Source organism: Ziziphus jujuba, chromosome 4 (assembly GCF_031755915.1).
Source record: "Ziziphus jujuba cultivar Dongzao chromosome 4, ASM3175591v1".
NCBI lineage: Eukaryota > Viridiplantae > Streptophyta > Magnoliopsida > Rosales > Rhamnaceae > Ziziphus > Ziziphus jujuba.
Genome location: NC_083382.1, coordinates 27419476 through 27445223, shown reverse-complemented (window position 1 = coordinate 27445223; position 25748 = coordinate 27419476). Strand labels below are relative to the sequence as shown.

Here is a 25748-nt window from a genome sequence, read left to right as displayed (position 1 = left end):
AGAATTTTTATTAAAAAGTTAATAAATGTTTGGTTGTAAATAATAAGGCTACATTAAATACTTAATAAGTTTCCATATAAACTTAAAACGCTACATTAAATCCTCATTGAGTTTTTATATAAATTAAAAAGGAGAGTTTTTTTAGAGAAGTATAAAATTTGAGCTTCTCTAAAATGGCTTTAAAAAGCTGGGCTTTTTTTTGTCAACAAGTGCTTACTGACTTTTACCAAGCACTCTTATTTTTTAACAAAAGAGTTTTTGATATTCAAGTAGAGCTTTTGGCCTAAAAAAAAGCTCTGCCAAACAGATACTTAGACTGAAAGAGTTCTAATATATTCCGCTACCAGGTACGAAATATATAACACCCCATCTCGAAGTACACCAGAAATTTCTCAAGTTGACCGTCGTTGATCGAGAAGAGTCAAATTTTGACTTTTTGATTCGGTAAGAATTCTAGGTTGACCGAAGTACCATTGCGAAGGACGCACCAATCCGAGTTCGTAGACTAGTAGCACGTCAAAAATGAAGCTACGGTTTAAAAGTTATGAGTAAAACAACTTGAGGTTCGAACTGTCCGAGGGTGACAGAGCTGACTTTTTATTATTGTAAAATTGAGCTTTGACTTATGTATAATTGTAAATTACTCGTCGATACGAGCTCGTAGACTAGCAGCACGCCCGATTTGGACATGTGGTTGGAAAGTTACGGATCTGTGAAGTTTTTCCGAGACAGCTATTACTATTTATCGATCTATGAGTGTGCGTGACCAGCGACGCCACGTGTAGCATTATAAAGGGTGTCATGTGTCACAACAAGGAAATGCCACATTTCAGACAATTAAATATTACATTATTTTATTATTATTATTATATTATATTATATTATTATTTTAATATTATTTTATTTATTTATTTTCTTTTTCTTTTCTTCTCCACCACAGGGGAAAATACCCACGGAACTTTCTGCTTCCTTTCTTCTTCTTCTTCTTCTTTCTTCTTCTCTCTTCCTCTCTCCCTGCCGTCGGTCCCTCTCTCTCTATCTATATCTCTTCCGGCCATCGGACGGCCACACACACCAGGCGATGGGATGGCCCACGGCTAGGTGAGCCCGGCTGTCGAATCTCAGGTCAGTTGGCCGATGGACATGCTAGGATTGGCGCCTAACATCGGTGACCCTTGTCCTCTCTATTGGCTGGTTTTCCTATGGCTATCGGCCATGTGACGGGTCCTTTCCCATGAATTTGGGCCTCCTAAGTCCATTTCCAACCTCAGATTGGCTCAAATCTTGCTTATTCACGAGATATGACAAGAGCCCATTTTGGTAGCAACTTCACGGTAAGATTCTGGCGACCTCCGATGTCAATTGAAGTAATTAAAGGTATATTCTTGCTGCTCTCACCACAAGCTTCGAATTGGTAGCTAGAATGTGAATTATAGTTGAGCATTTAAAAAGTTACCATTGATGAAGCTAAGTTATGTTTATACTGAAATCGGACAGAAATTGAACAAGTTTTTACTAATTGTTGCTACAATTAAGTTATTGATGATTGTTGGGAGTTAAAGAAATGATCAATTTGAATTAATTGTCAAGATAATGAAAAATCCCAAATTTGTAGTTTAGGCAATACAGGTTCATCTTGTATTTTATCAAATTAGGGTGGACAATGTTGATAATATTAAGCAGAAGGTATGAAAGGATCATTATAGATTTTTTTGAGGTTACTTGTATGTTGATTGGAATTATTATACAAAAATTATAATTAGCATGTGTATAGATTGATACATATATACACGTACTACGAACATGTGATGCATATATGTACGTATATTCACATATATATATATATATATATCGTTAAAGCTTTGGGTGTATATATATAAATATACACACACACACACACACACACACACACACACACACACACACACACACATATATATATATATATATATATATATGTGTGTGTGTATATATATTTATATATATATGGAGGTGTGTGATTTTTTTATGAAAATATATAATTATATATATGTGAATTATATAAATTTGAAAGGAAGTTTTAATCCAGCGGTGTTTATGAGATTTTGATATTTGAAAATATATGATTTATCGGATAGTATTTAATCTTATGTATTTAATCTATATATAACTTTTTATATGGCTTCATTGATAATATTTTCGATATAAATTGAATTGTAGGTTTGAGGAATTGATTATATTGACTTGTTGTGATCAAGATTATATTTATGGAATTTTGTAAATTTGATAGAAGTGCATAAATTTAAGTGTATCTTATAAAAATTCAAATTTTATAATATTATATAATATTATAAAATATTTTTATCGGTTTTCGATGCATCATACACGTACCGGTGTTCTATAGTTGTGGATGTGATTAGCGCGTAGGTGTATGTGGATATGATTAGCGCGGAGGTTGATTTATAGGGTTGTCCTGTGGTTGCCATCGGACCGAAGGTAGGCAAAATATAATGCACTGTGAGCATCAACCACCCCCCGCTATGGCCAGAACGCCTGCTAGCAGCGGCACGGTGGGATGCCATGCGACCGTATGCTGATTTCTCTCTTTAACCTTCCCGTCAGACGGTGCTTTGGGATGCTGTGCACCGTAGGACACCACTGGTATATAATATGTGCATCAAGTGTCTTTTGTATATATATATATATATATATATATATATATTTTATATGTGTATGTATCACATCATACGGAGACGGTGATTCGATGTAGTCCATGAAGAGCAAGCCTCATAAATATGTTGCCTACAAGTCCAGGGAATTGAATGGCCAATCTAGACAATCATTCCGGACTGTATTGGTAGTAGGGTGCCGGCGATAGCTGGAATCATGGATTGTGCAGCATGTTAAAGGGTATCGTTTGTATCCCTGATACGAGTGTATATTTCATAATATATTTTTAATTTTAAAATATTATTTGACCTCGTACTATTCTATCTATTTATAACTTGATTTTCTAACATTATACTTAATTGCTTTTATTGTCATTATTATTATTAATGTTATTCTTGTTATTAATATTACAATTATTATTTATCAAAATTATGTTTACAATTATTTTCATTATTACTAATATTATCATCATCATTATGATTATTATTATTATTTTTATTATTGCCATTATTTATTTTTATTTTTTATTTTTTATTTTTATTATTAGTATTATTTATATTATTATTATTATCATATGGTATATCCGGACAAGTATCACAGCCTACGAACAAGAACGATAGCCATTTGATAAGTATAATAGTCCTTGGAACAAGTGCTAGCCTTTGGGCAGGTGAGATAGTCCTTGTGACAGCTGTGATTATGTGATAATCCTTGGACAAGTAATTACCTTCGAGTAAATATGGCAGATGATATTAGTACTATTTTATCATGAAAACAATTGCTATTATTATTATTGTTGTTAATGAGATGATTGTTTTACTTTTCTTCCTATATTATGCATCGGTATATTTTGTAACACAATATTTGAAATGTACGGTAATAAGTGGGTGGTGTGGATAGATGTGAATGATTAAAGGTATAATTGGTTGTTTATTTAGTTGATTATTCCTATTGCATATAAATATATATATATATATATATACGTATGTGTTTTATATAAATTATTATCGAAGTGCTACCACTGTGGAAATTATTGTAGTAAGGTGGTACCATATAGGAATGTATGTTTGTGCAGGTAAATTTTGTGGTGAGTCTTTTCCTTAGGGGAGATGCTATCGGCTTTTTCCATTGGAAGGTTTGGTGGTGTTTTCCTGAGATTAGGACTTGTTCAGGGTTCCGGTGAAGGATCTTGGATGGGTCCTGACAAAATATGTATTTATATATAGGGATTTGGATCCTTTCAATTGACAAATAATCACAAAAATTTGGAAAGAGTTAAAAAAAAAAAAAAACCAAAAAAAAATAAATGTAAAAGGTAAGATCTTCTTTTACATGCTTTTTTTACCTTGTTAGAATTGGGAAATCCTGATCAAGGATGTTTCCATTCAAATTCACTGAGATTCATATACTTGTATACAGGTAATAAAAAACTATAAATAGAAAGAACTGTGTATATGACCTAAAATCTTGTTTTCCTTAACGAAGAAACAGACAAATGATCTGAAAAATATTACGTTGCTTCATCTTTCTAAACGTACTGAGAGAGCTATAATTTTTAATTAAGGTAGAGGTGGCTGTGTTAAGCACATGAGAAGGAAGAAATGGAGCCTCTTGTGGAGAAAAACTTGCATATAATGGACCAAAAATAGATCGTCCATTCTCACAAAATTTATCACATCATATAGGTTTTCCGTGTGCATCAATATGGGTTTGTGAGAGGGAACATGGAACCATGTCTTGAGACCATCTGTTTTGTTATTTTATTTTATTTTTATTTTCATACTATGGTGACATCATATCATCTTTTACTAAATCATTTGACAATGAATAATTTTTAACCCTTAATTTGGGCAAAAATTTCTGTAAGTTAATACTTTTAGAGTTTTTGCAAATGCTAATTGAATGCTTTTTATTATATATTAATTTTTTATATTAAAATCCTATTAAATGGAAAAGTGAATCATTAAGAGAAGTCAATTAAATTGTCATATGATATAATCTTACCATTGATAGATAACATTTTTCTACTTATAATTTTTTTTTTTTTTTTTTATACTTCCTCTGTAATCTATTTCATTCGAAACAATTTAAAGCAGGGGAAAAAATTACTTCAATAATAATTCAATAAAGAAAATTCATAATTTTATTTCAGCTAACAAAGAAAACTTGGAAATTAAGAACAAATTAATCCTAAAGATTACCAATATCAAAATAAATGATAACAATATTGCTATTTTGATATATTAAATGTATTCTTCAAAAAAATCCGACGTCGTTGGTACTGCGGGGTGGAATATAAAGCTTGGATGCCACTAATATCATCCTGAGTCAAAGCTCTCCTGGAAGCTCCAGGAGTAACGTGGGCATACATAATAGCATTCGGATCCAAACTATGAGCCAGTCCAAGAAGGTGTCCAATCTCATGCAACACCACCCAAAACAAGTCAATTTGATTACCCAACGGTGGGTCAACGGTCCAACTCTCTGCTCCATCCAAGTGCAACCTACCATCGGGAGGAGAAAAAGCATGGCCCAAGATGTTAAGAGGCCCATCAAAGGGAACACCATCACCATGATCACCAACGAAGAAGCCCAGAGTAAGATCCGAACCCGAAAGAGGGCCTTCCTCGAAGGTGAACCGAGAATACTGCTGCCATTCCGAAAATGCCTGAGCAGAAATCGACCTCAGAACGTTCAAAGGGACGGGTTGAACAGCGGATGCGAATGTGTATGTGAGATGGGTTTTTTCAGATGGCCATTTGGGATTTCCATCCAAAAATTTATACAAAGAACCGTTAATGTTCTTGATGATTGAATCATCATCATCGTGGAATTCATGAGTATGAATTCTATGACCACGTAAACCACTATCTGGAACTCCGCACCGCGGAAGTTCCATTTGCTTGATGGTACCATAATCAAGCTTCCCTGTAACATTCAAATTATAGTTTTGCTGATAGTGTTTCACCGCAGACTCCAAAACCTCGTCGAAGTAGTCTTTGCCATCGTCGGAGTTTAGGTATCCGAACCTATTGAGGTAACGTTTAAGGTTGGAAATGCCTTTGGCAGTTTGGCCTTTGCTTAGTCCCTCTAGACTGAGAAGAGAGTTGAAAGACAAAGGATTCGAATGCGGGTGTATATGTGTATGTGTATGATCCAAGGTTCTTGAGAGAACAAAAAGAGGGAGATTTGTTAGGAGTATGAGAAGGAAAGCTCTCAAAGAGTAGGTGAAAATGGCCGCCATTATAACTATTCTACTTTTTTTCTGTATGAGAGAGGGTATGTTGATTGAGAGAGGTTAAAGCTATTATTTATACTGTTCCTTGTTTCCTCTCTTACTTTATAGCGAAGATATTTCATAACTCTATTCTCAATTCGCTAAAATGGAAACAAAGTATTCCTTGTTTCCTCTTTTATAAACAGTGTTTGTGAAATCGTATTTTTAAAATTAGAAAAACTGATATGAGATGCAACAAATTGTGACTTGCTAAATTGGCAAGTGCATATATAGCATAGTTTCCTAATGTACGTAATATATATCAGTTGACAAGACAATATATGTGAGTAGGGAGTTAACAATATGCTATTAAATATTAATTGATAAAATCATATATTTGATGCACTCGAGAATATCCCTTTTATCATTAATTGTCGCTTGGTTTCCATTCCTGGTATGAAATATAATTAATCTCTTTCTGAATGTAAAAGCTTAACCAGTTGATATATAAAAGAATAATTAATATTTAAATTTAAATCTAAAATTTTAAATGAGATGTGACAACTCTAATAATTTTCTAATTAAATAATCCCTAACTTTACTAAATCACAAATACTCACATGGCAAGTTATAAAAATTGTCATATCCCGTTTACTCTTTTAGATGCAATCAACCTATAAGCATTTTACAAAACAATCCCAATTTTAATTAAATTAAGAATTCCCTAATAAGAAACAGACTCGTTACAACATTTAACACTTATTGCATAATTATCTCTTGAAATTAAAGAATCTTTTATATATGTATTTTATCAAAAAATTCCTAATTTAGTTAAATAAAAAATACAATATATATATATATATATATAGTATGTATTTTATCAAAAAATTCCTAATTTAATTAAGTCAAAAATACTTATGGAAAAAGATTGAACCATTAGATAAATTATAATTAATATTTGAATTTAAATTTAAAATCTTGAAAGTGACATGACAACATTTGACACTTATCACATGGTCAACCATTATTTAAATCAGAAATCCATGACCATCGAAAATGTATCTTTGGTCAAAGATAAATTAAGAATTATATATGACCTCTATATAATCTATTTGTTATGTCAATGCGCACAGTTGCATTAATATTATGTCATGATACAGTGAAGGCCATATTTTACATATCCTCGTGAAAACATTTTAAAATTTCATATCCATCTATTGAATTGGACTATTTTATGTTTAGTCCAATTAAATGTAACTAATTTTAAAATAACTTCTTCAAATTCAGTACCTTTCTTATTATTTATTGAGATCCTCTCTATTTATAGAGAGAGGGGATTTCATGTTGGTTTAATTTATATTGAATGATTATAATTAAATCAAATCATTTACTTAAAAGGAAACAAGATCTAATATCCTTGAATAAGATTAATTTCTTTAATATTTATGTTTTAAAAAAAAATACTTTTGAAGAAAAATAATATAAAATATTATTAAGTACTTTTTCAAATAAAAATTAATGTGAATATTATCAAATGTTGGTTATTTGTTTTTTAGAAATAAAAAGAAGTATGCAAATAAATTTTATATTATAGAAAAATTAATATAACTAATAATATCGTAGCTACTAAAATTAGAACAATTTGAACTATAGGAATCAAAAAATTTATGGTTTATTAACCTAATGATTTAGAGAACTTCATTTTTTTTTTCAAAAAACCATGAGAAAATATTTTGATTTAAATAAGAAACTCTCAACTATCTCTCTTATTTCCTAAATTTGTTTAAATCATTCATTATGAAAAAAAATCCTAATGGTTTAAATTTGTCCGAAACAAGTAGCATCATATGTTTAAATCAATTTGATTTCCTCAATTTCTATAAAAATGGAAAGAATCCTAATCTATATTTTTTGGACAAAAAGAAACAACTTTCATTAAAATTGGTATTATATGTCAGCCATAAAAGAGATTAATTAAAGAAATACGAAAACTAAATCAATAAACTCCCATAGAGATGGAAGTTGGATTGTTTGATTATCCAACCAGTGTAACACCCCGTCCCAAAATATATCAAAAATTTCTCAAATTTGACCAAGGTTGACCGGGTTTGACCTTCGTTCACCGAGAAGGGGTCAAATGATGACTTTTTGCTCCTGATGAAATTTTACATTGACTAAGGTACCGTTAAAAAGTACACATTGTCACGAGTTCATAGACTAGTAGCACGTTGAAAACGGAGCTACGGTTTGAAAGTTATGAGCAAGACAAGTTGAGGTCCAAACTGTTCAAGGGGTGCTGGAGTTGACTTTTTGTTCATGCAAAGTTGAGCTTTGACTCATACATGGTTGTGAAGTACTCGTCGATACGAGTTCATAGACTAGTGGCACGTCCGATTTGGACATATGGTTTGAAAGTTATGGACCTGTAGAGTTTTTCAAATACAGTATTATTTTAATATTATTTTATTATTATTTTTAAATATGTGAACAGTGTGCCATGTGTGACTTAATAAAAGATGTCATGTGTCATAACGGTGAGATGCCACATGTCAACTATGGTTAAATACCATATTATTTTATTATTATTCTATACAATAATATTATTTTAATAGTATTTAATTATTTTATTTTATTTCTTTTTCTTTTTTTCTTTTTTCTTTTTTCTTCTTTTTTTTTTTCCTTCTCCCCACGTGGGGAAAAAAGGGGGAAAAACACGGGGGGGCACGGATTTTCTTCTTCTTCTTCTTCTTCCTCCCCCCCCGCGACGGGTCCACCTTCCTCCTCCCTCATCTCCGACCGATTGACCACTGTGCGGATGGCAGAAGGCCACACACACTGGACAGACCGGCGACCCACAATGGCACGACCTCAGCCACTTAATCTCCTGCCGGTGGAGTGGCTAATGCGCCAGGATCAGCGCATAAAGCAGGCAGTCGGCTTCCTCCCCGTCGGCTGGTTTTCTGGTGGCTATCAGCCGTGCAACCAGTCCATTCCCACCAATTTAAACCCCTTGAGTCTGTTTCCAAGCTCAAATTGGCTCAAACCTCGATCGTTTGTGGGATATTGTGGAGTTCAAAACCGGCCGTGACTCCCCGATGGGATTCCGGCCATCTCCAGCGGCGGTGGGGCAAATTGAAGGTATATTCTTGATGTCTTCGTTATAAGCTTCAATTTGGTACCTTATTTGTGAATTGTGATTGAGTATTTTGAAAGATGCCATTTTTGGATAAAATAATATTATTTTAATGTGGTAATCTGAAAAATGTATGTGTGATGTTTAAATAATTGTTATTTATATTGATGATGTCTAATTGTGTTGAATTACATAAATATGGGTTGAATTAATGTTTCTTAAGTTTGGAAAGCTATAGATTTTAAACTGCTGTTAAATTATTGTTAACTTTACTGGGAGGTTACTGTGAAGTTATGACAGCTAATAAAATGTGTCTTTATATGCTTAATTATTTGTGGAATTGTATGTGGTTCTATTGACATTTAGTATGAATTAATTTGAAAGTTTGCGGAATTGATTATATTGAATTATTGAGGAAAAGACTAATTTTATGAAATTATGATTTAAATTTTATTATGTTTATTGATGCTAAATGGAAATTTGGTTTATTAAGGAATTCTTGATTTTTATTATTGTGATTTAATTGTATTCATTACGTATGAGCAAGGTGTTTTCATTTAATTAAGTGTATTTGGATTTTAATATTATTTTTGGGCATGATTTGGCTTCAAATATTTCGAGGAAAATATTGGTTAAGTTTGGTGGTTTCAAATTATATAATTATGCCCTTGGAATATTATTTAATTGATTTTATAATTTGGGGAAAAATTATTTGTATATTATTATCGGTGGATTTATGCTGGTATTATTTAAGAAAAATGTAGGACGGTGAATTTGAAAAAATGGTATAATTCCCACGGTGAATTTTGGAAAAATTACGTATTTTAATAATAAATATGGTTATTTATTTTAGATGCACCCATACACGTACCAGTGTTCTGTACTGTATATGTGGATGAGCGCGCAAGTTGTAATATCTCCCATGAGTTGCCATCGGACCGAGGGCAGGCAAGTTTGATATTGGCCATAAGCCGCCCCCTTCTATGGCCGAGATGACGGTTTAAGCAGCGGCGCTTTCGGGACGCCGAAGCGACTGTATACAAGTTTCTCTCTTTAAATTCCTGTCAGTCGATGCTCGGGACGCTGGGTACCTTTGGGCACCACTGGTATATAGTATGATATATCAAGTATTTTTATATTTTCGTACATATATTTGTATATTATATTATTGATATTATACTGTATATATCGCACCATACGGAGGCGGCAAACCAATGTGGTCCATGTAAAGCTAGCCTCATAACCATGTTGCCTACGAGTCCAGGGGGTCGGACAACCAATATAGGCAACCACCCTGGTTTGTATTGGTAACAAAGTGCTGGCGACAGCTGGAATCATGAATCACGTAGCATGTCAGAAGGTATCGTACGTATCTCCATTACGAGCGTGCATATTTCATTTTATGCTATGGATTTTAAGATATAATTTTATGTATTTATGTTACGTTATCTAATTGTGATTTAATATCTTACCAATATTCTTAATCGATGTTATTATATTATTACTACTACCATATGATACCTTCGGATAAATATCACAGCCTACGGGCAAGAAAGATAGCCATCGGGCAAGTATAATAGTCCTCGGACAAGTGGTAGCCTTTGGATAGGTGAGATAGCCCTTGAGCAGGTATAGTTATATGATAGCCCTCGGGCAAGTTACATTAATGCATGTATGGGAATGCCATAGCCCTAAGGCAAGTTATATTAATACCAGTATCATTAAAACATTGTTATTGTTTTTATTTTGTTGTTAATGTGATGTTGTTTTACTTTTCTTTCTATGTTACGCATTGACATATTTTTAACACGATATTAAAGTGAAATTGACATGTGCAGCACTAAGTGGGTGGTGTGGGCAGACGAGAATCTCTGATGATATATCTTAATTGGTTATTTACTAAATTGATTCCATTATATGCCTTTTATATAATTTGTTATCGAAGTGCTGCAAGTTGTGGAACTTAAATTGTGGTAATGTGGGAGGAATAAGGTGGTGTACATAGAAGTGTATTTTCAGTGCAGGAAAATTGTGGTAAGTCCAACCCTTAGGGGAGGTTCTGCTGGATTTTCTATTGGAGGATCCGGTAGGATTTTCCTAAGATCAGGACTTGTCTAGGGTTCCGATGAGGAATTTTGGACGGATCCTAACAACCAGCCATCTTATTGGCCCTAAAAAAATAAAAGAAAATAAATAAACTACCAAAAAAAAAAAAAAAAAGCTTCAAATGAACAGCTTCTATATATAAGCAGTAGCTAAGGAACAGTTTTTATTAAATAGGGATATTGACACTATTGTACCCTTAACTATATTGGATTATACACATTACACCCTCAAACAATTTTCTATATTTTGCATCATGAACTATAGGAAAACTTGCAGCGTTAGTCCATTTTACGTTTTCTAGCTATTAAAACAATTTAACAGTGTAAACAAACACAGAGACTAAAGGAGGGACAATTTGTGTCTTTTTTCAATTCCTCTCTTAACTGAAGAATATGAAAATTCAAGTTTAGTCACGTCAGCGAGAAGTCCATTTCATTATGCTGTTTGTTCTATGTTTACACAAATCAACTTTTTCTCCGAGTTAATCAATCCCTCGAGCTCATTCTTTACTTTTTTTCATGGTATGTCTTTCCTGCCTCTTTACATTCAAACACCTCTTTTTTAGATTGGTGACTTGCTTTAGTTCCTCAATATTTTTTTCATCCATAATTTCACCATCAAGAACATGAAATAAGCATTTTTCTTCAACTACAGTGACAAAGAACGTTGCCGATCTGTCTCCATGGTTTCTTTGAACTTTATTATTATTTTTATTATTATCACTATTATTATTGTTAGTTATTTGTTTATTTGAAAGTGCCCAGCAGTTTTTTCGTTTTTGAAATGGAAAAAAAAAAATTAAAAAAGGAGTTAAGAAATAATTGAATAAGAAATTGAAAACTCACACATATAGTACTGTTTAATAACGCGATTGGTTTTTAATTTTATTATTATTATTATTATTTTTTATATATCTTTCTCTACTTAATTATATATAATTTCTTTATCTCTAGTGTTATTCAGTGGTTGAAATTTATTAGGCATCTAAGTTAACGATAAAGTCAAGAAAAAGGAAAAAAAAAATATTAAATTAAATATAACTTCAATTTGAGTTAAAAATAATAAATTAAACATAATTTCAGTTTGTGTTGATTTTAAATTTTTAACTTTTTTTCTTTAGTTTAAATAGTTGATTAAAATGTGAACAAACTATAACAATCATTAGCTAATATGTGATGATATAAACAAATTAAATACAATTTAAAAAAAAAAAAAGATAAAAAGTAGAAATTAAAAACTAACCTTGTTCCAAACAAACAGCTATGAAAAGCCTTTACTCAAGTTAAAATAAAAGAATCCAAGAAAAATGATTTTGTTTCGTATACGGAAATTTCATTATTATTCTTTACGGCTAGCTAAATGAGTAAGAAATTATCCTACAGATTACCAGCATCAAAATAAATAAAAGATAACACTATATTCCCATTTTTAACATAGTAAATGTGTTCTTATTTAAAATCCGACTTCGCTTTTCTAATTACCGGGTGGAATACAAAACTTCTATGCCAGTAAGATCATTAGTCAAAGCTCTCCAGGTAGCTCCATGCGTAACCTGGGCATACATTAAAGCATTCGGATCCAAACTATGAACAAGTCCAAGAAGATGTCCAATCTCATGCAAAGTCACCCAAAACAAGTCAATTTGATCAGCCAATGGTGGATTAATGGTCTAACTCAGCTCCATCCAAGTGCAGTCTACGTGGGTTGGAGAAAAAAACATGACTCTGTTCCTTTTTCCTCTCTTACTATATACCTGGAGATATTTCACTTTATTTATTGTGGAATCGTATCTGTAAGATTAGCAAAAACAGTTGAGAGTAAGTGTTAGAATTTATGAAGTCATTTAAGCTAAGCTCCTTCTGCTCCGTTACTAATACTTGTACAGCTCAGCAATTTTAGTTATATAAGAACTATCTAGTTAGTTATAGATCAGTTTCTTGTAGTAGAGGTAGTTGTGTTTTGAAAACAACTACTGAGAGCTCATATAAATTCTTAATGAGTTAAAAAAATATATATATATTAAAAAGAAACTTATGGATATAATGTATCTTATTCCCTTGATTAAGATTGTGCCATGCAAGGCTGTACACACAAGCTTCTCACGGATGAGCAAGCTTCTTAAGCACTCATATGATCTCTGCTTTTACAAAATGTACATACATACATACAAATATATATATATATATGCGTATATCACTAACAGCACCAACCACATAGTTTAGATAGCTAAGAAGGTCATAGTTGAGTAGTCTCTCTGGATCAATAGCCACAAAGAGATTTCCTTTTTAATTATAATATATACTTCCCAGGATACATGTACGTATACCTACAAAATAAACAAACTGTTTTTGATAAGTAAATACTATATCTCTGTGTAATATAGTAGAAAATATTAACGATGCATATACGAGACATGTAGTATATATACCAAATACGGACGTATATTACCCTGTTTTGAACAGAACACAGTGTGCGGTGTTGATTTACTAATTTATTTATATTTGGTCATATATTTGTATATATATTTTGACTGGAATGAATATTGTTACATCATTAATAATTTAATATAATATTTAAAACTTGATGTATACAGATTAATATAAATTTAAAATAAATAAAATAAATATAGGGTAGCCCTCACCTTAACCATATAATGATTCGCGGACAAAAGGTCGAAATTTGTTTTTGTTATCCGTTTTGATGCTGTTGCTGCTAGTGGCAGAGTTGTAGCTTTGCCCGTAAAGAGGAGTGCCTTTACGGCCTGAATTTTTTTGGGTAGATGAGGTTGCAGCTGCTGACTGATGCCGGTTGCGACTATTTATGTTACCATGACTACGCCCGTATACCGTTGAGCTCTACAAACAATATACACCATTTACTAATTTAACTATCTCCATCAACATCAACATATATATAAATATATATATATATATGTAAACATTGCCAGTTTTTTATGATCAATAAATGAGTGATTCTGCATCAAGTACCCATTAAAGTATCCTAGTAAGAGAAGTACTATATATATATATATATATATTACACAAAATCATGATACACATCAGACAACATATCGTGGAAAGCATTCCTCTATAGCATGTTGTCCGATGTTCACATTATAGGTCAATATATCTGAAAGTTTTCATATATATATATACATATATATTACCTGTTCAGGTGGTTCCTGATCATAGATAGTGTCATTCTGATATTCATAACCGTTAACCACCAGCGATGGCGATGGCGATGGCTTATATGGTCTGGTGACAGCGGGGGCGACCACACCAGTATTGATGTTGGGTGGTGGTGGTGGTTGTTCATGAGTAGTCTGGAAACGATGAGTTTTAGCCTTCACCAAATGAGGTTCATAGGTGATCTTGGGGGGAACATTAAGGCGATATTGATTTGGATTTTGATAATAGTTGACTGAAGGTGGTTCTTCAAGATTTTCATTTCTCGTTAAGCGGATATACTCCTTCAGGTACTCTTGTGCCATGGCTGAAATCTACTCTTTCTATAAGCTTTCTCTCTCTCTATCGATATGTATCTTTGCTGTGAAGATTTATTGGGGGCCTTCACGTATTTATAGTCAACTACTTAAACGTGCAAGTTCTTTTATTTTATTTTAATTAATTTTTTGGACGTGATTCTAATCCAAAATTTGGACAACTTTCCACTGCGACACGTTGCAGCATAATATATTAGAATATTATCTTCACATGGATAACTTTTTTTTACGATTTAGTGGGTGCTTCACGTACTTCTTTGTAATAATACCAAATATTAAAATAACCCTACCTAATTATAAAAAGTTTTCATCTGAATTTAGATAGTTACGAACAAAAATAAATTTTAAATTGTAATAAGTTATAATTTTAATTTTTAGATCCTATATTAAAGAATTTTACATCTATATAATAATAATTATTTATATATTGGAAATATATATATATATATATGGTACTTTCAATTTGAAGTTCAATATGGTATAAAAAATTTATATAAAATTATTTGGGGCCACAATCTACTTTTTAAAATTGTTACAATATTTATAAACTTATCAATATGTAATAATTCGTCGACATATGGACTTCTTCTCGTTGAAGTTAAAATACTTTTAATTATAATTCTATTAAGTTATAAAATTAATTTGATCCCAACTTTACGGTTATGAGAGGTTTTACTATAGCTAACTAGATATATATCTATATATATATATATGCAATTTTTTTTTTTTTAATGTGATTTTGAGTCCAAAATTTGGTCAACTTTTCACTGCGACACGTTGCAGCAGAATGTGATATATTATCTGAACATGGATGATTTCGTTCGATACTTTTGGATAAGAAAGAATATGGTCAAAAAAATTTACCCAAAGAAAAGAATATGGTCAAAAAAAAAAAAAAAAGAAAAGGAAGAAATAAAGTCCCCATCAAGTTCTCGTGCACTAAGGGGAATATTTTGAAAAATGTATGGAAAAACGTGATGAACTTTAAAACCAAAGTACAACTCTTCTGGGCTAATCCAAACAAATTTGTACAAAAATTATTGATGAAATTAAGTAATACCCTTTATAAACATACTTAATTTGCTGAGATGAGATCAAGTTCTTATTTGTTGGTTTATGCATAAATGTCTTTATGCGTTTCCCACTGTCTATACCTGGATTCTCTTCTGGTTCGTCCAGTCACCACTGGAATTGTTCTCTCTTATCACCATTTTTATCTCTACAGAAACTAGAATAAAGTTGTGATTATTTATGTTAATATATAAGCCACTTGCCCAAACCACATATGCCGATTCAAAATATCATCCTAGTTTTATGTCAATTCAGTTTTTTTTTTTTTTTTTTTTCCTTCTTTTGTAAATTTAAAAATTAGATATTTGGGGATAAAATTAACAAGCTATTTTGAACAACCCAAATGTATCGCATTAAGCCAGCTGTAATAAATCCAAAACGAAGGATCTAATAGGGGTCCTCAAAACAGGTCATTTTGGAGTAAAGTGTAACAGAACTTGAAAATATCCCAAAAAAGAATATGCTCAAATTTTAGCATCAGAATCTATAAAAAAAAAAAAAAAAAGAAAAAAAAAAAAAGAGAAATCAATTGACTAGAATTTTGTGAAAAGTAAGAAAAAGTTTAAAAACCGACTCTGAGACCTAGAAGTTAGAAGTTAGAAGGAAGTAATTAACAAACTAATCGAAATTCATTGACACTGTGAGCCAAACTTAAGTAAAGAAAATTGATAATATTTACCATTTTAAGAACCTATAATGTCCATAAAAATGTTACGAATGAATGGCAATCGTAATTTCTAACATGTTCTCCAAATCATGTATATATATATATATATATATATAGAGAGAGAGAGAGAGAGAGAGAGAGAGGTAAAGAGGAAGCTGATGCGCTATTCTTTTGGGTCCGTTGTATTCTCACACTATTTCCACAAGCTGATGCACAAGAACAGTTGATATAGGAAAGACAACTATTTTTTTCATAAGTTGTAGTTGATGGGAGCGGGGCAATCAACAAGGTTAGGCCCAAAAATGGACGCTTTGGATTCAATTCTACTAAATAATGAATAGAATCTGTGGATTTTTATTGGACTCTTTTCAGTAAGATTGATTTGGATTTACTATAAAGCTATGTATGTGTTCAATATTGCACATATATTATTCTCCCTCATTTAGAAAAATGAGTATATACTATTCTAATTTTCTCTCACTCAAAGAAATCATTGTTCCAAGGTGAAAAAATATATGACCTCAATGATATATGATGGATGCAACAATATTTTGCTCTTATTTATCAAGAAAGCATTAATATTCTTTTTTTTTTTTTATCACTTATAATATTTCCTCATTCTTCCTATAATATTGCACATGTATCAACAAGATTAGGTCCAAAAATGCACACTTTGGATTCAATTATGCTAAATAATGAACAGACTCTGTAAATTTTTATTGAACTCTTTTTAGAAAGATTGATTTGGATTCACTATGAGCCCGTATATGCGTTCAATATTGCACATGTATTATCCTCCCTCAATGAGCATATATTATTCTGATTTTCTCTCACTTAAAGAAACCACTCTTCCAAGGTGAAAAAACACATGACCTCAATGATATATGAAGGATGCAAGTATTTGTTTCATTATATTTTGCTCTTATTTATCAAGAAAGTATTAATATTCTTTTTTTTTTTTTATCACTTATGATATTTCTTCATTTTCTTACTTCAATATCTCAAACTTATAACTTTCCAATAATAAATGTGATTGGTTTACCAACTGAGCTAATATTACTTGACAATGCATTAATATTCTTGTTGCTAATAAATTGATCTTTTGAAGCATGAATTTTAATTATAATTCTTTATTTTCCTTAATGCCATGAAATTACATGTTATTTGAGTGATATTATGGTTCTTGACATCCTGTCTTTTTCATAAAAATTAATACGTGCTGCTGCAAAACCTTTTTCTACCCCACGTACAGATAAACACTTTATCATTTTATTTTCATTTGATTGTTCAAAAGATATTAGAAACAGAAGCATTAATTAATTAATTTTTTTTAACTTATACATTCAAGCTTACAATTTATAATGTGGTCTCAATCTGAAGACTTTATGCCATTCAGTTCTTTGAAGTAAAAACCAAAGCGTGTATTACTTTTAAATTGCTCTTTGAAATTTTCTTTCCATGTCTTTTTTTTTTTCCTGACGTTCAGCGAAAACTATTATGACATCTGCAATTTGTCTTCCTTAAATAGTTATAGTTTATAATAGCAGAATTATCATTACAAAAATAATAATAATAATAATAATAATAATAATAATAGCAGAATCATAGTGCATGATTACGATATCTGCAATTGGTCTTCCTTAAATAGCTATATATAGTTTATAATAGCTGAATTATTATTACAAAAATAATAATAATAGTAGGAGAATCATAGTGTGTGTGTGTGAGAGAGAGAGAGAGAGAGAGAGTGAGAGAGAGATAAAAAATAATTTGTTTCGAACGATATATGTTATTTAGCTTAAAATTCTATTCATATATATAATTCATAAATACATGACTTTCTTGAAGGATATCCCTTTAAGATTGAACCATGCTTGTCATAGATGAGTAAGATTAAGCATGATATTTTTTACATCTACACTTTTATAATATACAAATATATATCACATTCTAACACTATGAAATATATAGCTGAAGTCATCGATCGCCAAGGATTCCCCCTCTACATAGATTTCCTTATTAATTATAAACAGTACGTAATTGCACTTCCCAGGATTAACCTACAAAATAAACAAACCAATTTATCGCTGATAAATATATGTATACATTCAGGTATAATTAAGAAGACAGTATTAATAATACAATAATTTATATACCAGAAATGCTGGATATAATTGTTTCATTTCCCACATAATAATTATTTTGTTATTTTTTTGTTGTCTTTAATGCCATTTATGTTTTATATAGAAATGGCACATAATTAAAATTTACATATAGATACAGCTTTACCCTTATTCAACGCTTAGGTTTTCTCCTGTTGGGGCAAATTTCATCTTCGCGACCGCACCACCTTGAGAACTACAAAGAAGCATGATTTCGATCCATCAAAAATCAACTAAAAATGCTTCTTCCAAAACATAAATATATGTATATGTGTGTGTATATATATATATATATATGAGAACTAAGCACTTGGCATGAAACTTAAAATCCTAAACAAGCTCTCAATACCTGTTTATGTTCAGCAGGTGGTTCAGCAACTGCGTGATTGAGCTTTGTTGGAGGTAGCCGCTGATATTGGTTTTGATTTTGATAACTCTTCACTACAGTTGGCGGTGAATGAAGATCATCGTTGCTTGTTAAACGCACGTACTCCTTCAGGTACTCTTGTGCCATGGCTGCTACTATGTACTTCTCTCTCTTCTGCAAACTTATATTGATATGTTGCTGCTGCAAAGAGCTCTAGAGGGCCTCCCCTATTTATAGAGACACTATAATTTAGTTGGTTGGTAACATGAAAGATGCTTTAGACCTTTTTTTTTTTTGACACTTGAATGACTCTGGATAAGGAAGAATATATAATATAAAAATAAAAGAATAACAAAGAAAGGAAAGAAAGATATTTTTGAAATATCCATATGTGATGAATTTTGATAACTAACTTTCATTGACGAGGGTTTCCAAGTATGTAATATATAGTATATATGTCACAAAAATGGAGTCTACAGTTGATTTACAGTGGCAGCTCAAGTGGCAGAGTACTACATCCCATCTCTGTTAGTAATCTTGAAGAGAAGGGGTGTATGGTGCCTAGCCACACCACCCAAAAAAAAAAAAATATATATATATATATATATATATATATATACGGAGTCTACAATAATGACTTAATAATAATAACTGTACACATTTTATGATTTTATATATTTTTTAATGCACTTCGATCCAAATAATTAATATTCACTACAGAAAAAGATGGCGAAAAAAAAAAACTTCTGTCTCCTTCACATGCCATAATCTTGTATCAATTGTTTTCCGAATAAATTCCACAATTCAAACGTAGCCTATAAGAAAAATAGTATATACCAACTTTCCAAGTGAAGATATTAATTCAAGAGATTTAGGATGATAAAGCTTATAGATGGCAGATTATAAAAAATCAAAGGTTACATTGAGAACATATTTGGTTGATGGATTAAGTGGTAGAGTAAAAAATATGTATTTTTAAAATTGTAATATTTTTTTATTTCGTTGGATTTTTAAAATTGGATTAATTTATTACTATAGAATCTCAATTCTTCAAAATAAAAAATTACTAATTCCTTTTAAGAACATCAAAATATATATTCCCTAAAATAAAAAAATTAAAAAAAATGCTACTTTACAATGGTTTTTTTTTCTTTTTTTTTGTTTTTTTGCCCCTCGCCACCACATTTTTTTCTATACTGACACCAAATTAAAGAATAGAAATAACTATTCTTTTCCACCTTTTTTTTTTATTTCCAAGAATTATTAATTCTTATTTCTTAAGGACAATAATTATTTCAACCTACGTACTCTAAGGTTTAGATCCCAATATGATTATGAATATGAAACAATCCTCATTTGCAAACAGAGAGATCCGAGACCATCAAGTTTAAGATTCTCCATGGTCAGAAAGAAAAACACTTAAATTTGAAAGTCGATCAAAACTATGAGCCAAACTTCATTAAAGATTTGTACAATGAAATGAAATATCTGCATCATACATTCATCAATTCAGTGTACGCTTAACCTCCCTTCATTCTAATTCAGATTCCTTTTTCCCTATTAGCAAGTGACAAACTTGACAAAAAGATGAACTATTACACTTTAATTTAAAGAGTTTTGCAAATTTAAACCTTTTAACTTTCAAAATACTAATTTAGGTTTTTGATTTTTCAAATTGTCATAAATTAGTCCAATTTCTAATTTTGTTAAATAAATGATAACAGCTTTATCTAAAAACTTATAGACTAATAAATAGATTAAGGTATTGATTAATAAGAATAAAGCAACCGTATGGGCAAAGTTTTTGTCAATTTGTTTATCTAAATTGAAAATTGGACTAATCGACAACAAATTAAAAAATTAAAAATCTAAATCACTAAAAATTAAAAATTTAAATTACAAAGTTCTATAAATCAAATATATCAAAGTATAATTAACTTCTTTTTTTTTTTTTCTTATGTGACTCTGAGTCCAAAATTTAGAGAATCTTTCAGAGCACCTTTCACTGCACCACATTATAATGGAATATGATACGTTATCTTAACATGGATTTTTTTTTTTTTTTTTTAACATGGATGGTTGAACACTTTCTTTTTCAATTTTAGAATAAGAATGAATATGATCAAAAAAATTTACCAAAGAAAAAAAAAAAAAAAGAGAAAGAAAGAAAGAAACAGAGTCTTCATCAGGTTCTCATCATATAAGGGGAATATTTTGAAAATGTAAAAGAAATTATTGATGAAATTAAGTAATACAATAAATATACTTAATTGGCCAATTTGCGATGATGTCAAGTTCTTATTGGTTCGTGCATAAATTATTACATATCTTTATGCGTTTCACCTTGTATATATTTCGATTCTCTTCCAGTCACTTTGGAATTGTTCTCTCCATTTTTATCTCCTGCACTAGAATAAAGCTTTATGTTAATATACGAATCACTTGCCCAAACCAAACATATGCGATTCATACATATCCTCCTACTTATGTGTTATCTAGTTTGTTTTTTAATTTAAAAATTAGATATTTCTGGATAAAATGTACAAGATATTTTAAACAGCCCTCAAATGAATAGAATTGAGCCAGCCATAATAAATCCGAAAGGATCTGTAGGGGCCTCAAAACAGGTCATTTTGGAGATAAAGAGCAAAAAAACTTGAAAATATTCCAAGCAAGAATATGCTCAAATTTTAGCATCACAATCTATCAATTGGGTAGAATTTTGTGAGAAGTGAGAAAAAAAAAATAATTTAAAGACTGACTCTCTGACTTAGAAGTTAGAAGGAAGTGATTTACAAACTTTTTATTCGAAATTCATCAAAACTGTGAGCCTAACTTGATTAAAGAAATTTACTAATTTTTAGCATTTATCAGAACCCAAAAAGTCCATATAAAAGTTATGAATGAATGGCAACATAATAAAACATTTTCCCCAAATCAACATGAAACTCCAAAGCAATCTTTTGGGTCCTTCGTATTTATTAAAATGTGTAATATAAAGTATAAACCAGCAAAATCACGACATAATAGCCATTGTTATATGAAATTACAACATTTGTTACCAAAGCACAGTAAAATTTTCAATAATTCCGGGTTGTTTCCCAAACGAGGCCTATGTTCCTAGATGCTCGGGTCCAACCATCCATTAGAATCATCTTTTTTGAACCGGACAACAACAACAACAACAACAAAAAAAAAAAAAAAAAAAACACTTTATTTATATCAGATAATTATTTTTTGCATTGTTAATAAATTGATCTTTTGAAGCGTAAATTTTAATTGTTATTATTTCTTTATCTGACTTCCTGTCTTTTTAATAAAAATCAATACATAGTGCTGTAAAGCTTTGTCTACCTCATGTAGATAAACTCTTTATTTTTTTATTATCATTTGATTGTTGAAAAAATACTTGAAACATTAGCATTAATTAATTTTTAATCTATATGTCCAAGCTTACAATATGGAACGTGATCGCCATCTAAAGACTTTGTACCATTCAGTTCTTTGAGGTTCAAAAACCAGAGCATTACTTTTAATTTGCTCTTTGAAATTCTCTCTCAATTTTTTTCCCCTCCTCGAGGTTTCAGTTAACAATTAGCAAAAGTAATTACAACATCTGCAATTGGTCTTTCTTAAGTAGCTATACTTTATAATAGCAGAATTACAGTGCGTAATAAAAAAGAATCTATTTCGAACTATGTATGTTAATTAGCTTAAAATTCCATTCATATATAACATTCATAAATACATCACTTTCTTAAAGGATATCCCTTTAAGATTGAACCATGCTTGTCATAGATGAGTAAGATTAAGCATGATTTATTTACATATACGCTTTATAAGATACAAATATATTATAATACATCGCATTATAACACTATGAAATATATAGCTCAAGCCATGGATAGCTTACGAGTCCCCCTCTTAACAATTGCCTATAGTCACTTAATAGATTTCCTTATCAATTATATATGGTATGTACTAGCACTTCCCGGATTAACCTACAAAATAAACAACCAATACCTCTCGGATAAATATATGTGTATATTCAGATGTAATTAAGAAGACAATATCAATAATACAATAATATATACTAGAAATGCAGGATATGATTGGTTCATTTCCCATATAATAATTATTTTATTCTTTTTGGTCTTTAAATCTCATTGATATTTTATACACGAATAACAGAATTAAAATATTCATATAGACAAAGCTTTACCTTATTCAACGCTGAATTTTTTGTAGCTATACGAAGGTGTCCCTGCGTCCTATATATATTTATAGGAAGGCGTCCGCACGTCCTTGACCACTACAAAGAAGAATGATTTCGATCCATCAAAAATCATCCAAAAATACTTCTTCCAAACCATAAATATATGTACATCTATATATATATATATATATATGAGATTTAGGCACTTAGCATGAAAATTAACAATCCCAAACAAGCTCTAATATACCTGTTTCTGTTCAGCAGTTTGCTCAGCTACTGCATGAATGGGCTTTGTTGGAGGATCCTGTTGATATTGGTTTTGTTTTTTATTACTCTTCACCACAGATGGTGTAACACCCCGTCCCAAATCGCACCGGAATCCGTGCACGTTGACCGAGGTTGACCGTTGATCGTTGACCGAAAGGGGTCAAAAGTTGACTTTTTGACTTTGTGGAAATTTCGAGTTGACCAGGGTACCGTGGCGAAGTGCACGATGCCACGAGTTCGTAAACTGGTAGCACGTCGAAAACGGAGCTACGGTTTGAAAGTTATGGACGAAACAAGTTGCCGTCCAAACTGTCCAAGGGGTGCCGGAGTTGACTTTTTGTTTATGGGGAATTGAGCTTTGACTCATGCATGGTTGTGAAGTGCTCGTCGATACGAGTTCACAGACAAGCGGCACGCTCAAAACGGACATCCGGTTAAAAAGTTATGGACGTTTGAAGTTTACCGGATACCGTATTATTTTAATGTTTTTGGGTCGGTAAACAGTGAAACGCCATGTGTCAGCTTCTGATTGGTCCACGTGGAATGAACAGTGTCACGTAGGGTTTTTTATTTGTTAAAACTCTCGGGGAAGAGAGAGAAAGAGAGAGAGGAGAGAGAAAGAGAGAGAGAGTCACCGGCCGCCGGTCATTTTCACGTTTTTCGGCCTAGTTACTGTACACGCGCCGGCCATCCAGATTGCCCACCTCATTTTCGGCAAAACCTCCAAATTTCACGGCGAACAGCCGCCGGACGCGCCCGGATCGGACGTCCGAAGTTTGGCGGCGATTTTTCCCCCTCCACCGCCGGCCACCGCGAATCGGCACTGTTCAGGCCATTTTCCGGCCACACGCGCCTGACAGCCTTGATCCTCTCCTCAAGTCCGGCCTACCCACCAAAAATCACGGCCATCGGACCACCGACGCGCCGGGATCGGAGCGTTTTCCTGCGAGGGGTCGGAAATCTTCAAACGGTGATTTCTCCGCCGTCCGACCTCCGTTTTGCTCACCGCCGGTCCCGTTGGGTTGCTCTCCTCAAGATCTACAAGACTGCAAAATTTCACAGCCAACGGCCACCGCACGCGCCGCCGTCGGCGACGGTTGCCGGTGACCGTGGCGGCCCGCCGGAAATTACTGTTCCGGCGAGTACCCGAAATTCCGGCCAGCTCCAGTCCGCTGTGTTCGATCTCCTGAACCCAAATCCGGCATCCGTTTCCGCCAATTCGCGACGGTTTGGGAGAATTGCGGAGCCGAAACCCGAAAAGCTTCCCGACGAAATTCAAACCCCGTCGGGTACGATCATCGAAAATTAAGACCGGATCTGTGATTAGCATCACTCAAGCTTCGATTCGGTATATAACTCGTAAATTCTAGATATCGTTTGTGTTTTGACCCCCCGGGTACCGGGTATTATTTACCCGAATAAAATATTAATTTATTTGACTGTCTGTGAATTTTGTTCTAGGAGCACCGGTGAGTCGTAGAATTGATCCCGTAGTGGATCGTGGGTTAATTGCGTGCTCCAGGTGAGTGACCCACCTTCAAATTAATTTTGGGAATTTAATTGGTGAATATATTATGTGTGATTTAAATATTTGGAAATTAATTTCTTGTGCCAAATATTTATTGGATTTATTGTGGAATTATTTATGAATTTATTGGATTTAAGAACATGTGCATTTTACAAATTTATGCCATGTGAAATTATGCTATGGTTTTGAGGATTTTGAAATTGGTGTGATTTTAATGGTAAATTGGGCACGATTTGATTTTCAAATATTTCAAAGAAAATATTTGGTTATGTTGGTGATTTCAATTTTTATAAAATATGCCCATGAAATATTATGAGATTTGATTATGATATTTCGAGAAATTATTTATGCTGTTGGGAAAATGTGGATATTTGAATTGATGGATTTGGGAGTTGGTGGATTTGAAAATCATGGAATTTATGGCATTGATTATAAAGAAATTGTGGAGAATTTCCCGGTTCAAGCGGATGGATTATGCCCGCTATGCTTATGAAAAATGTGAAATTTGTTTTATGATTTAAATTTATGGATTTTATGATTTTTAGATGCACCGTGCACGTACTGGTGTTCTGATTATGTGATATGGTATATGTGATATGGATATTGTGCACACGGATATGATTAGCACGCAGGTGGGTGTGAGTAGCGCGCAGGTGATATTATGAGGGTGTCCTGTGGATGCCATCGGAGAGGGTGGCCACCCCCCTTTGGCCGGGACACCAGGTTAGCAGCGGCGCAGTAGGACGCCACGCGACCGTATGCCGGTTTCTCTCTATAACCTCCTGTCTGGCAGTACCTCGGGACGCTGGGTACTCTGGCGCCACTGATATATAGTGGGTGCATCAAATGATTTTCAGAAC

General features: G+C 32.2%; 2 protein-coding genes and 1 long non-coding RNA gene across 6 annotated transcripts; all 3 read right to left on the bottom strand.

The window, feature by feature from the left end:
• Positions 1-4879: 4879 nt before the first annotated feature.
• LOC107416452 (metalloendoproteinase 1) lies at positions 4880-5893 on the bottom strand. Its single transcript, XM_016024938.3, has one exon. It carries the CDS (start codon positions 5891-5893, stop codon positions 4880-4882), a length of 1014 nt encoding a protein of 337 aa, XP_015880424.2.
• A 6610-nt stretch (positions 5894-12503) lies between these two features.
• LOC107416461 (uncharacterized) lies at positions 12504-14667 on the bottom strand. Of its 3 annotated transcripts, none has more exons than XM_016024944.4 (3): positions 14272-14667; positions 13747-13960; positions 12504-12895 (listed from the first exon to the last, which is right to left on the bottom strand). In XM_016024944.4, exons 1-2 carry the CDS (start codon positions 14596-14598, stop codon positions 13748-13750), a joined length of 540 nt encoding a protein of 179 aa, XP_015880430.1. In that variant the 5' UTR covers positions 14599-14667; the 3' UTR covers positions 12504-12895; position 13747. The 3 variants fall into 3 exon arrangements, with proteins under 3 accessions (XP_015880430.1, XP_015880428.1, XP_015880427.1); XM_016024942.4 differs by lacking the exon at positions 12504-12895 and adding an exon at positions 13137-13447; XM_016024941.4 differs by lacking the exon at positions 12504-12895 and adding an exon at positions 13137-13431.
• Positions 14668-18117: 3450 nt separating this feature from the next.
• LOC107416459 (uncharacterized) lies at positions 18118-23439 on the bottom strand. 2 transcript variants are annotated; one of them, XR_009638544.1, is made up of 5 exons: positions 23341-23439; positions 21221-22878; positions 18860-19104; positions 18638-18706; positions 18118-18408 (listed from the first exon to the last, which is right to left on the bottom strand). It is a non-coding gene; the product is annotated as an uncharacterized LOC107416459 (long non-coding RNA). The 2 variants fall into 2 exon arrangements; XR_009638545.1 differs by lacking the exons at positions 21221-22878; positions 23341-23439 and adding an exon at positions 19291-19305.
• Between the last annotated feature and the right edge of the window lie 2309 nt (positions 23440-25748).

Coding starts and splice junctions, on each gene's coding strand:
- LOC107416452 (XM_016024938.3), bottom strand. CDS start 5,893: ATGGCGGCCATTTTCACCTACTCTTTGAGAGCTTTCCTTCTCATACTC.
- LOC107416461 (XM_016024944.4), bottom strand. CDS start 14,598: ATGGCACAAGAGTACCTGAAGGAGTATATCCGCTTAACGAGAAATGAA. Junction 13,961..14,271: donor ATCAGGAACCACCTGAACAG/GTAATATATATG, acceptor TATTGTTTGTAG/AGCTCAACGGTATACGGGCG.